The sequence below is a fragment of the Procambarus clarkii genome, chromosome 39 (genome assembly GCF_040958095.1).
Source record: "Procambarus clarkii isolate CNS0578487 chromosome 39, FALCON_Pclarkii_2.0, whole genome shotgun sequence".
Taxonomy (NCBI): domain Eukaryota; kingdom Metazoa; phylum Arthropoda; class Malacostraca; order Decapoda; family Cambaridae; genus Procambarus; species Procambarus clarkii.
This window is the reverse complement of record NC_091188.1, coordinates 8,241,937-8,256,847: the sequence shown is the minus strand read 5'-3', so window position 1 is coordinate 8,256,847 and position 14,911 is coordinate 8,241,937. Positions and strand designations below refer to the sequence as shown.

General features: G+C 41.7%; 1 protein-coding gene across 1 annotated transcript; it reads left to right on the top strand.

Moving 5' to 3' along the window:
• The first annotated feature begins 2,298 nt into the window (after positions 1-2,298).
• LOC138372494 (uncharacterized) lies at positions 2,299-8,717 on the top strand. Its single transcript, XM_069337964.1, has 3 exons — positions 2,299-2,348; positions 6,950-6,954; positions 8,392-8,717. Exons 1-3 carry the CDS (start codon positions 2,299-2,301, stop codon positions 8,715-8,717), a joined length of 381 nt encoding a protein of 126 aa, XP_069194065.1.
• The last annotated feature ends 6,194 nt before the right edge of the window (positions 8,718-14,911 follow it).

Sequence of the window (14,911 nt, the reverse complement as noted above, 5' to 3'; positions counted from 1 at the left end):
CTTCTTATCTCGCCAGAACTAGGGAGACTCTTCACACTACTGTACTTCCTTAACGTGATCATTATAGTAATTAACATAGAAATTTCTGACGAAATATTTGATTCGCGTGATGGCTGCAAACCAAAATTGTTTTAAAACCTAAACAATTAGATGGTGAGGTCAGGAGAAAGTACTATAAGCCATTTCGACTAAACAGCACTTGGTAGGGATATGAGGGATAAGAATTCAGGATTGGACAAAGGATAGCATGATGCCCAACCACTTTAACAGTCGGGGATTAAAAATGCAATGAGAATAAACCATTAAAGAAAAACTGCACATATTGGGATTGGATAATTAGAGTAATAGATAACTATGGCGAGATACAGACAGAAAATTGGGTCGTATTAAAGCAGTAAATATAAAAAAAAATAATTAAATGTTAAACACAATTTATGAATGACAAGACGCGCGTCTTTCCCTCATGCCGGCTGGAAAGGCACTGAGCCATCAGGCTGACAACTCCCCACTACTATCGCTCACAGTCTGTGAACAATTCCTTCTGTGTATCGTTCACAGACGCTGCTAAAGTGCCGTACTTTTATGAAGAATTAGCGGGAGAAAAGGTTAGGCAACTTAAGATGTTCTAACATGTTGCTCTGGCTTCACGCCAGTGTTTCAAGACAGAATGTTGCTCTGTTTGTGTCATGCAATCGAAGGTAAGATAAATCTTTGGGGGTGTAGAGAACAGAAAATGTTAAGTTTAAAGTTAATAAGTTGTACACCGAAGGAAATACGATTGCTAAGCGTGGGTCAGACGCTGGTAAGATAACAGGAATTAAAGTCTGAAACAATGACATACACTCGCTGTTGTAACTCAAAACTAGAAAGTGGAAGAACTGGAGATATTGGGATTTTAGGGAAGATATCAAGATTTTTGGAGAAAATAATAGCATTTAGAAGACAAATCTTTGTAGGAGAAAATTAATTTGGGGAACAAATTTAATTTAGAAAGAGGAAGAAAGTGTGGGAAATCTAGAAATTACGCGAGACTACGACCTTTGAGGAGAATAATAAATTTGTCAAGAATTAATTTTTTATGGAGAATAAAACAAATATGGGCGAATAATTTCGAGAAATCAAAAAGAAGATAAGCAAGAATTCGGATTTTTCTAAGAATAAAAACACACAAAAAAAATACATTAGGGGATAATCAAACTTTTTGGAAAATCTGATTTTGTGGAGATCGGGCATATATAAGAAGCAATCAGAAAGAAAAGAGGGAAATCCAGATTATTTTTAAGTGGTGATATTCATTAATTTAGGAAGAGCAGGAGAGAGGGAGGGGGGGGTACATATTAGAAAGATCTCAAGAAATAGCAAAACAATTTTAACAAAATAACAACAATTTCAGGCGTGATCAAACGAGCATCCTCCTCCTGTGCTGTCTGGGGAGACACTGGCCTCTGAGTGACCGACCCAGTACTTTTACTCACAAGCGATACCAAAGCATAAAACAGTTAGGAAGAATTAAGGGGATAAGAGGTAATAAGCAATTCAGCTGATATGAAATATTTGTCTGAAATACTTGAAACAAAATGTTTTGAAAAGTAAATGCTTTTGCACGTATTGCTAACATTGCAATTATAAGAAATAACTTAACACTTGGAATATTGGGAAGCAATTATTTTTATACAGGTGGGTAGAGGATCAGGCGACTTCTGACCCTTGTTAACAGGTTGAGAGCTTTCCTCTTCCCTGGAACACGACCCGCGAATCGGTTAATAGCCAGGTATCTTATCTTTAGGGTTATCTTGAGATGATTTCGGGGCTTAGAGTCCCCGCGGTCCGGTCCTCGACAAGGCCTTCTGTTTTTGTTACATACCCCCAGGAAGCAGCCCGTAGCAGCTGTCTAACTAATCTGGTGAAGGAAATCCTACCCGATTACCTAGGTCAGCAGGCAAAAAAACATGATCAAAGCTTTACAGTCTGATCCACCAAATAAATCTCTTATGTAGGACCAGCACTCCAACCACCACCTTCTGAACCTCACAAGCAATGCAGCCGAGATAGCCCCATCGTAGACCAAGCAGCTGGGTCATGCCTAGAAGCTGCGACAACACCACATGACTGCCCGATTTAAAGCTGTAGCAGCTCCCCATGCAAGTGACTTCCTATTAGCAACCCCTATGTCAGTAACCGGCATGCCTCTCACACCGCAGGCCCTCCGAATTACTGTGGCTCTCCGCCTCGCTGCCCTAATCCACACCGAATACAGGTGTATTTGCAGCGAGGCAGAGGCCGACAGGTACGGACGGCATGGCCTTCTCTGCCAAAGGACAGGAGGATGGCATGCAAGACACGGCGAGGTAAATTATATTTTTAAAAGGAGTCTTTAGAGCCTTAGAGCATACCACTGCCGATTGTCCGCTGTCCCTCGTTACCTAATGCCACGCACACATTGTCTATTAGCGTCTAATAGTTGTCTCACACTAATATCGCTCGTCCCACACGTTGTCACCCACCTGCGGCCGCACGCAGCGTCCCTCGTCACACAAGTTGTCACCTGCGGCCGCACGCGGCGTCCCTCGTCCCACAAGTTGTCACCTGCGGCCGAACGCGGCGTCCCTCGTCCCACAAGTTGTCACCTGCGGCCGAACGCGGCGTCCCTCGTCCCACAAGTTGTCACCTGCGGCCGCACGCGGCGTCCCTCGTCACACAAGTTGTCACCTGCGGCCGAACGCGGCGTCCCTCGTCCCACAAGTTGTCACCTGCGGCCGCACGCGGCGTCCCTCGTCCCACAAGTTGTCACCTGTGGCCGAACGCGGCGTCCCTCGTCCCACACGTTGTCCCCTGCGGTCGCACGCGACGTCCCTCGTCCCACAAGTCGTCACCTGCGGCCGCACGCGGCGTCCCTCAAGTTGTCACCTGCGGCCGCACGCGACGTTGTCCCTCGTCCCACAAGTCGTCACCTGCGGCCGCGCGCGGCATCCCTCGCGTGCAGGGGACAAGATACAGAAGCCAAGCAGTGGCGAGGGACAGCGGTGAGCAGCGGGCAACCCGGCGCTGGCAGGCGAGGCTCGGCGGCCACACACCCACGCTAGGACTTACGACCGTAGTGGCGGGAGGGGTGTGGCTGCCTCTTGCCCCACGGAGGCCCCAGGGGGAGAAGAGGTTTATGGGTCCCTCCCGGTGGACGACTGTAATAAAAATGTGTCGCTAAGACGACCTAGCCACGAAGATACTCGTCGTCCCCCCACCACCACCTCCCCACTTCATACCTATCCTCCCTATCCCCCCCCCCACACTATCCAGCACAACCAATCCTCAGTACATTTGAAGTAAAAGGTAATACAACAAAAATTACCCCCATTCTAAATGTTCCAAAATACCCATCAATACCATTTATTTATTTATTTATTTATTTATTTATTTATTTAAGCATATACAGGAAGGTACATTGGGATTGTGAGGATACATAATATGGTAATTACAATCTTGTAAAGCCACTAGTACGCGCAGCGTTTCGGGCAGAAACCATCTTCCCTGAAAACATTTTTGAATTCATCTCCGTGACGCAACACGTGGTCAATACAGAATACAGCCACCATTGCTGGTCAATACAGAATACAGCCACCAGTGCCGTCGTATGACCTCCGTTTCCTCAATTACAGCCTCTACTGTTTTTCCCTGTATTCCCTTTAACGGGCAGCACTTTCCTTCAGGAGGGCCACCAATTGGAGCTTTCTTTATTTATTACAGAAAATTGGGAGCAAAATCTGTCCATGACAGAGCCCGGAGATGTGAGTAATGACGCGTGTCGCGGTAATGAGGCAATGGTAGGTGTCGGTGAGGTGAGGGAGGGAGGGAGGAGAGTGAGGGATGATGATGATGATAAGAAGGAAAAGAGAGTGTGCAAGAGGAGGAGGGAAGGAAGAAGAACGAGAGATAGAATGGAAAGACAGAGAGATGGGATGTAATCTCACTCTTATTATTTATCACAAGGAAGAAGACCACTATTGGTTATTAATAATATTTTATAACTAGCGACGTAATTATTATTGTTATATTCACCTCCTTAATAGACACAGAAGTCACTGGAGAATTAAACAAAGAGTACAGAGCAATACGTGAGTTCCGTTCTCAGATATTAACTGATGAAATAATCCTAACTAAATCTGCACCCAGAGGCAAGAGAGAGCTTAATCCTGGACAAGGGGCAATAGATGAACCTATAATGGGACCTTGGCGTCCCCCCCCCCCCTACACACACACACATTGCTCAGCTCAGAAATCTGTACACCGGTTGATTGACAGTTGAGAGGCGGGACCAAAGAGCCGAAGCTCAACCCTCGCAAGCACAACTGAGTACAACTTGGTGATTACTGACTTTTTGTGCGGGTTGGTGGTGAAGCTAGAATATGGAGAGGCACAAATGAATGGAAAACTTTAGAAATGGGAAGTACAGTGTGACTTATGACAAAAGGCGGACTGTCCGCCTTGCTGACACGTTGTGTGGGTGTTGGCAGCAAAGCCAAGCTGGCTCTCTCTCTTGTCAGGGAGCTCTGAGTGTATGAGAGGACGTTTATACTTACTGCCTTTTCTTATCCTCCGTGGACCTGCATCCATCCCACATCCCTCTCACTGTCGCTATTTGAGATCAACTCGTGGTACCAAACCCAGCTGTTTGCTCACATACCTTGGCTTTGGCTTCGATCATCAACTTCAATTGGGTTCAATCATTTTGTTTTGCTTTGATCGTCATGATCCCAGCGTCGAGTCAACCGTCGGATTGTTCACAAGTGTTCATTGTTCAACCCGTTGTCGTTAAAGTGTGATGGAGGGAAGTAGAGAGGTTGGTTAATTTATAAACACATTTTCGGGCAGAATAATGATGAGATGCAGATTTCCTCCGAATGTAGTAAAATTAAAGAGAAACCACAAGGTCTCCTCTGAATACTTTTTATTTTCTTCTCCGAGGCTATGGGTCCCCACATTGGCACCAGAGGTGGTACCCTCACAAACTTATATATATATATATATATATATATATATATATATATATATATATATATATATATATATATATATATATATATATATATATATATATATGTATATATAATAATAATAAAATCTATCCGAATTATAGTATAATTTGTAAATATGTAAGTTAAGGCATTTTTAAAATAATGTCTCTAAAATAAATATGTGAAGAAAACATTTAATTTATCTATATCGAAAAAAGATAATTAATGTCTGCTTATTTATATGTTTGTTTGTCTGCTAGCGTTGGAGGCTAGATAGTTACGGTCAACCTCACTCAACTTTGAATGGTGAATAGTGAATTGATGTAGTCTCAGGCTGGGGTCAGCCCCTATGCCACCGTGAAGGCGAATCGGCCTCCACACAGCCCCTGCACGAGGTCGGTGGATATGAAATGTGCAATAAGATATCAAAAGAACTTAACATTGATTTCAATGATAATCCAGAACCAGTGTCGTCGCTACCCTAGAGCGAGGTAGACGCGTAGACCTACCTTCTACATGGGTTTACTACAAAATGGGTACAGGCGGCTCTAAGGAGTCCACAACCTAGCAGTGATATATACCATCTAGTTACTAGAAGCTTTCACCTAGGTTTCAAAGTGGTGAGAAGTGCGATTGAACCAGATATCTAGACAATGACTTTGTTTTTGAATTGGCGCCTTGGGCAGTGGGGAGAATGGCCGCTTCCCCTTACCCGGTCAGACGCCTAAGGAGTTTGGGGGCCTCGTAGCCTGGTGGATAGCGCGCAGGACTCGTAATTCTGTGGCGCGGGTTCGATTCCCGCACGAGGCAGAAACAAATGGGCAAAGTTTCTTTCACCCTGAATGCCCTTGTTACCTAGCAGTAAATAGGTACCTGGGTGTTAGTCAGCTGTCACGGACTGCTTCCTGGGGGTGGAGGCCTGGTCGAGGACCGGGCCGCGGGGACACTAAAGCCCCGAAATCATCTCAAGATAACCTCAAGATAACCCCGGGCGCTGGAATTTTAGTCCCTATTGCCCCGTTCCCTAAAGCTGTATTTTCCCTATGCAGCCTGGACACGGTGGCACGAATGAACCACTCACCCCATACTGATGCCTCAGTGTTTTAGTGATTGATATTGGTGGTACCAGTGCAGTGTTATATACAGTGTAGAGGACTATTAAGTGCGTGTGTGTGTGTGTGTGTGTGTGTGTGTGTGTGTGTGTGTGTGTGTGTGTGTGAGTGTGTGAGTGTGTGTGTGTGTGTGTGTGTGTGTGTGTGTGTGTGTGTGTGTGTGTGTGTGTGTGTGTGTGTGTGTGTGTGTGTGTGTGTTTTTGTGTGTGTGTGTGTGTGTGTGTGTGTGTGTGTGTGTGTGTGTGTGTGTGTGTGTGTGTGAATGTGTTTGTGTGTGGATAAAGTAGGTATGAGTGTGGCCCTCTTAGAGCACCTGCCACGTCAGCTGAAACCACACTGCCAGTGAGGTTCCTGAAGGTATTGTGTTGATAACAGGAATTGTTCATCTCTTTCCTTATCATAAATCTTAAAGTCTTAAAGTCTTAAAGTCTTAATCTTAAAGTCTTAAATGACCTTCATACTTTCTGTTGTCACATATAACACAAAGTCCCCTTCACATTGCTGTGCAGTAGAGTACTGTGTCTTCTTTTCAAATGGTCAACGTCATCACTTTCATTTAGGTAAAAATAAACTCAACAGTGATTTCATTTTCTTCGTCATCGGTACAATTAAACAATATATATATTTTTTTGTTATCACAGTCTAGATAATAAGTCACTTCTCCTTTTTCTAGTGTTCCGTGTTGGTCAGTATCATCACAAATCTTCCAGACTTCAATTAACCTTTTTCTGCCATCATCAGTTCCTGGTGTTGTCATCCCGGGGCCGTCTACTGGACATATTATACACAATTTTAATGTAAATTCCCTTTTACCCTTTTTGTTTGCAGCGGGTGTAAGTTGTATCCCCTTCGTGATGTGTATAAACGGAATCTCTCGTAAAATTGTCACGCAATCGAAACAATTTTGTAATTGGTAATTGAAAAGCAAATTATTATTAATAATATAAATAATAACGAGTAAATCATTATAAACGTGTATTATTGTAGTGCAAACAAAAATTGTTCTGAATAATACTGGTTATCTTCATTTTTCAGCTAGAAACAGTGGTTCACCAAATATGGCGCATTTGGCAATATTTGTCGAAATGGGCTTGGCAGCCATTTTGGAAAACATCTTTCCATATCAGATTCGCGTCTCCCCCCCCCCCAACCATCCCCCCCCAAATATCATCAGCAATCATCAAGAACACATTCTGAGAAGGGATGATCCATATTCACATTGATGCAATAATCACCCCCCCCTCCCCCCCTCAAAGGCCAGATTATCGTAAATTTCCTCTCATGAAAATTATTACAGACAGGCTAACAATGACAGTTTTCACGAATGTTTTGAAAGCACGATATATTAGACGTGTCTCTGAGCTGGCCATCAGTCAGGCTTTCATCATCAATAACCATCAATAACATTTCCCACGAAATCTCTTCCCACCCTCCCCCCCCCCACCAAAAAAATAGTTCTAGAGGTTTAAATATAATTTAAATTGTCTTTCGAATCCTATATAAAGAAGTCAGTTTACAATCATTTCCACCAAATACTCAATACTTAATAATATCACAATTACCCTAAACTATAATCAACATACAATTGTTTCATATATATATTATTTCGGTACAACTATTCTCAAACCTTAAATAAAAAAAAATATGAGCATCTAAATTACAAACATGGCTCAAATATTACATAAAATCACTAGTGTTCATTAAGATATATCGTAGATAAGTGAGTATACTGAGCGGACGGGTTATATCCCACACACCCACTCCAGGTATGCTCTTTCTCATGCCATTTTCATATTGGCTAATACGAGGCAGTAAACGTGTCTCTCTGCGATTTATGGCCTAGTGGTAATGAGGCTGTGAACAGTCCCCTTACTGCTGCTGCTGCTGCATATATGTATGTATATGTATGTATATGTGTGTGTGTGTATGTATATGTATGTGTATAAAGTATATATGGAAGCTGGTAAGAATTACATTTCACCTTTGTAAATGCACATTAATGACACTATGTAAAAGACACATCGAACACTTTATGTAGGGCATGCGTAAATCTGTGTATCTATGTATTTACGTATGTAGGTTAGCTTAGCATTTTAAAAGCACCGAATCACCTTCTGTGGTTGAGTGTTTAATAAACCCTTGAACTATATGTTTAACACATCTCTAACCCTGTCCATGGAGGACAGAAGAAAATGTATATATGCTGGTTAGCATTGTAAATGTGTGGCCACGTCTGTGGTAGAAAATAATAATAATAAAAAAACGGCCAGTGGTGGATAATACAACCATAGAGGTGGATAATACAACCATAGAGGTGGATAATACAACCTTAGAGGCAGATAATACAACCTTAGAAGTAGATAATACAACCTTAGAAGTAGATAATACAACCTTAGAGGCAGATAATACAACCTTAGAAGTAGATAATACAACCTTAGAGGCAGATAATACAACCTTAGAAGTAGATAATACAACCTTAGAGGCAGATAATACAACCTTAGAGGCGAATCATACAACTATAGAGACAGATAATACAACCTTAGAGGCGGATAATACAACATCAGAAGCGGATAATATTAACCTAAGAGGCGGATAATACAACCTTAGAGGCGGATCATACAACTATAGAGACAGATAATACAACCTTAGAGGCGGATAATACAACCTTAGAGGCGGATAATACAACCTTAGGGGCGGATAATACAACCTTCGAGGCAGGTATATATCAACACATGAATGAAACAATAAGCAAAATAAAGTGATAATCTTAAGAGTTGATGTAAAAAATAATATTATCAATTAAATTTAATAACAAAACAAATAATAGTAATACTTAGAAGAAGAGTGAGAAAATCAGTAGGTGCTGTGACAAGGACTCGAACCTGCAAACTTTGGTTGCTCCCAAGCACACGCCATAAGCCACTGTACCCAAATATACTTCTAACGTAATGTAACGTGGAATTCGACTGAATTCACGGGGGTTTCTGAGGCTGAGTCACAAAGAAATGCATCTAGAAATCACACTAACGAATTGTATCAATGACAAAAAAATCAGTAAGAGCCATGAGGCAGATTCAGTTGAATATCAGGCTACTTTTACTTTTGTGAACCATATCGTGGAACAGTGGATTAAAGGGTGTGTGCTTGGGAGTACCCAAGTGTGCAGGTTCGAATCCTGACCCATGGCTTACACTGATACATCACGTTGACGTAATTTTTTTTGTACAATGATAAATAGTCTCGTATTGCAATTGTAACAGTTTAGTCGTTTATAGTGAAGGTTATACATCGTGTATTGAATGTATTGTGTTGTATACATGGGTACAATCTAGTTTAGCAGGCAGAGAGAACTTCTACCTGGAAGCCTAGCAAAAGGTCTTTCCCTCAACGGATTAGTGATGGAGGGATCTATGCAAGAATTCCTCAGTGCTTAATTCACTAATTTAGAGAAATTCATGTTATTAAAAGTAATTGTAGTTAATAACTTCCTTTGTTAAGTACCTATGTTAATTTAACATAATTTAAGAATAGACATTCAATCCCCTTTATTCGCCCAAGTGCAATGAGTTCATTTTAAGATTGGAACTAGTTTGATCTGGCCAATCCATGACTCAAATAGTTACTAATAATCCCAGTTATAGTTATAATAGTTATATAATAGTTATAATAATCCCAGTTCAAATAGTTACCATAGTTCCTTAAAATTAGAAATTCCTGTTATTATTCAATATTGTACTGAAAAGTTACCTCGGTTTATTGTCTATGTAAATTACCACGAGTTCTGAGAATAAAGGTTCAGTCACTTTAAGTTGCAAAGTGAATATCAATTAGGTATTGTAGTGAACGGTGGCAATTAAGAGAGATCAGCCAGTAGGTTTGGGTTAGCTTGCTTGCTGGAGCTTCCAACCTGTCCTCTTAAAAAGAACGTCGCTTTTGGCCGTTTACCAGTATGGTCGAATATGGACGTAATTTGAAAATGAAAAAAAAATGAAAATAAATTTGGGATTTATTTTTTTCAACAACAGTAAGTTAAGGGTCCTCTGATAGGTTAGGTGGGCAGGAAATTCTCATAAAGTTTCAAAACGTTGTGAAAAACGTTAATGGAAAGTTTCCTTTTCTAAGCTTGCCGAGTAAGCCGGACGACTCAAACAGAAAACGGAACAGTACGTCACTTTTGTGAGTCGATTTCATTTCAAATTACGTCCAAATTTGGCCATATGGCGCATACGAGCTAAAAGTAACGTTATTTTTAAGAGGACGGGTTCGGAGATCAAGGCGGTCACAATCGACTTGAGAATTTTCCAGGACGGACCGAAACGCCGTCGTCCCTTCACTTTCTAGTGTGTGGTCTGGTCAACGTCAAGGAAGATTTGATGAGTGTGGTTTGGGGCGGCGGTAGGACAAGGAAGACCTCTCCTCCAGTACACCCTTAAATTCGGTGTTAATATTATGATAGCAAAAATGATATACTTAGCATATATATAAAGTCTCTGATAGACTATCATGCACCAGTTTTAGTCCGGCAAAATGGCATAAGTATTGGTAGACTGGAAAAAATGCGAAATGAAGCACTCAAAATTTATACTTCGCTGTCCTATAACTACCAAAGTTCTCAATATGTGGAAAGAATTAAATATTCTTAGCATTTAAGATAGAATATTTGAAATCAATCTTATGATGGGACTAAAGCTTCTGCGTGGTAACCAAAACAACATTGTGTCAGTTGAGCTGTTAGAACACATGGGTAATGGAACCAGCGAGTCTAAATGGATTCAAAGAACAGTCACTCATATTAAAATGATGGGACTGCACGATGTATATACAGATGAGAGAGTACAGCACTTCCTTCCACCCTGGCAGATAGTACCTTTTGACATCCTGACCCCTGCATACCCCACCAAGAAACTAATCACAAACAACCCTCATGCTCAGCTTGCTGCTAAATTAAGCACCATAGAAAACACTTACAATATACAAACTAAAAACATCACACAGACCATATACACTGACGGATCACTCAATACAGCTACGGGGAGGGTAGGAAGTGCTGTTATTGCTCATCAGCCCGATGGCAGCACAATTCAAAAGACTTAGACGAGAACTCTTGGATGAATTTGAAGAACGTAGAACAGTGCAAACTGGGACCAGCAGGTCCATTGTTTATCATAACGAAATGTGTGAAGCAAAACATGTGTATGGGGCAAGTAACATCATCAGCAGACTAACAGACGTCGTCACTGCTCGAATAAGACTTGGCTACAAGTATCTCTGGCAGTTCGGCTTGAATAGGGATCTAGATGAAGTAAAGTGTAAAGTGTGTGGACAAAGACAGGGACACACACTCGAACACTATATCTTGGATTGTAGTAAAATTGAGCCATTTAGAGATAAATCTAAACTCACATTGTATGATATGGCAACCTATCTTATTACCATGGATAAATTACCTGAAATCCTTACACTGTATCCATATTTCGCTTCCAGTAGACAAACGACATATGAGATTAAGAAACAAGTAGTGTATTGTGAAGACTAATAATAAACAGCAGCTCCTCTATCACTCTGTAATATTTTCATTGCTCAAACAATTATGAATTAGCGATAAGACCTACCATTAATGTATAATGATTTACTGTAAATATATAGCTCTTGAAATAGAACATTCTCTGTAACTAGCTGACATTGTAATTATAAGGTGTGAAGGATAGATGAAATTGTTAATGTAATAGTCTCCTTTGAGGTCTGATAAAGACCTTTTGTGCCCTCTGTAATCCTTTTTGCGCTACCGCTCACAGGATGAGTATGGGGTGCACAATAAACTAGCCGCCCCAAGCGGCAACAATCAAAATCTCCTCCAGAGGCAGGCCACAACATCTGGCTCAGGACTTGGGGATTTAAGGTAAAGTTCTGTTAAGAGTCTAAGTACTGTTTATGGGGATCCACAGTCGTATACAAAATCATTGCTTCTAGGATAGTCATATTTCAGTTTAGTGTTTCTGTATAATTTTGTGTAATAAATTACCTTTAAATGTTTATGATGTTTAGTGAATTTCCCTCCCAGTTATATATTTCATTATGCAGGCGATGAGTCACAATAACGTGGCTAAAGTAAGTTAACCAGACCACACACTAGAAATCGACATCAAGAATGGTCCAGGACGGACCGAAACGTCGTCGTCCCTTCACCTTCTAGTGTGTGGTCTGGTCAGCATATTTCATTATTTTTGAGTTCACGATCCTATGTATTATGTTATAGGTCCCTGTGGTCTTCCAAGCACCTTCTTAGATCACAACATCCTTCCATGTCTTGGTTAAGCAACATTTCAAAGTAAATTTATCCCTCCTTTTCAACAATTGGAGATTCACATTCTTGGTATTCCTACGGCTAATGACTGGTTCTTCCCCGCAGTCATTTAACTAAATTTACAGGGGGTCAATAGGGGTTTTAACCCTGTAAACAGGTGTTTAAAGTCTCTTTGAGAAGTTTGGGCAAGAGTGTTTTCCTTTTACTCAGTGGTCTTGGTGATCGAACACCAAGAGTGCAAGACATTACTGTTCCAATAGGAAAAACGGTGAACAACAGAACCGTTAAATAACGTCCTGGTGAAATAGAGAATAGAGGATTTAGTCTGGTACCCGTTACACAGTCATCAGCTCTAATGTGGGGCAATATTAGTGTTGCTTCTTCAGTTCTCAGGGAAAGCAGTGAGTGTGAGATATAGACTAGTGAGTGTGACACAGACTAGTGAGTGTGAGACACAGACTAGTGGACATAAGATAGAGTAGCTGATATGAGACACAGACTCGCAAATACGAGGCAAAGAGTTGTGTGTATGTGTGTGAGTGTGTGTGAGACAGACTCTATGACATGAGACATAAACTTATGAATGTGAGACTCCAACTCGCTGACATGAGGCTTAGAGTCGTGTGTGGGAGACACAGACTCAAATTGGCGAGACACACACACAGGTGTGAGTGTGAATGTGTGTAAGCACACACACACACACATGCATATATATATATATATATATATATATATATATATATATATATATATATATATATATATATATATATATATATATATATATATATATATATATATATATATTTTCAATTGGCTCTGCTCGTAGTTAGTTGTGTGGGAGAGATGACCGACGTCCATTAGGATAGGTTAAGCTAGGATAGGATAGGTTAAGTTAGGATAAGTTAGATTAGGTTCCCTCGTTGTGTTATCAGTTAATATACACGAGCATCATTAATATTACTGAGAGTTCATGTATTATTAGTGTGACCATAGGCACTATTAAGTGTGAACTTTTTATATATATAAGCAGCGAGGCCTAATTTGATGTAGTTTGACCTTCTTCCATGCGTTGTGGTCTTATTATCTGTTGTATGACCTTATTACCTATGCGTAGTGGGACTCTATGCCGCTCGATACGGTTTTATGAAATGTGAAAGGTGCTTGTTCGCTGTAGCGTGACCACCCAGTGTGAAGAGCAGTATTTACCCGTATGATGTGGCTTTCGTTCCAAGAAGAATGACCTGCTCCTTTCCAGCTAAGTTCAGTTTCTTGCCAGTGATATTTCTAGTTCGCTTCGCTGATTAGCGCGATGATTGCTTCGCTAATCCCCCCCGACCACAATTACAGCCACCGTTACCTCGAATCCCAATGATTAACGATAGTTTTAAAATTACAATCAAAGAAACTCAAAGAATCAACTCATCCAAAACCACTACCATTACCATCATTCAATTCACTATAACGACAACCATTGCTTCCAACCACCACCACCACCACCACCACCACCACCACCACCTGTCTCCCTGCCACACCCAGTACACCCCTACAACACCCAGAGCAGCCGGTCCCACCCTACACCCACACCTACACCCCCATCTCACCAGCCCCACCCCACCCTGCACTCCCTCATCACCCCCCTTCACCCGCACCCCCAACACCTACACCCCCCTGTGTGAGTAGCGGGGAACCACACCGAGGCTAGGCACCCATAAGCTGGTCTGTCAGGCATGAAGGTATTTACTGGCAGTGGTCAGCCTTTATGTTCACCCACACGCGCGTGTGCGCATGCACACACTCACACAAACTCACACAAACTCTCACATACTCGCACACACTTACACTCACACACACACCTGTACACCAGTTGATTGACAGTTGAGAGACGGAACCAAAAAGCCAGAGCTAAACCCCCACAAGCAACTAGGTGAGTACACACACACACACACACACACACACACACACACACATATGTGTGTGCGTGCATGTGTGTGTGTTTGTATGTGTGTGTGTGTGTGTTTGTATGTGTGTGTACTCACCTAATTGTGCTTGCGGGGGTTGAGCTCTGGCTCTTTGGTCCCGCCTCTCAACCGTCAATCAACTGGTGTACAGATTCCTGAGCCTATTGGGCTCTATCATATCTACATTTGAAACTGTGAATGGAGTCAGCCTCCACCACATCACTTCCTAATGCATTCCATTTGCTAACTACTCTGACACTGAAAAAGTTCTTTCTAACGTCTCTGTGGCTCATTTGGGTACTCAGCTTCCACCTGTGTCCCCTTGTTCGCGTCCCACCAGTGTTGAAAAGTTCGTCCTTGTTTACCCGGTCGATTCCCCTGAGGATTTTGTAGGTTGTGATCATGTCCCCCCTTACTCTTCTGTCTTCCAGTGTCGTGAGGTGCATTTCCCGCAGCCTTTCCTCATAACTCATGCCTCTTAGTTCTGGGACTAGTCTAGTAGCATACCTTTGGACTTTTTCCAGC

Coding starts and splice junctions, on each gene's coding strand:
- LOC138372494 (XM_069337964.1), top strand. CDS start 2,299: ATGGCCTTCTCTGCCAAAGGACAGGAGGATGGCATGCAAGACACGGCG.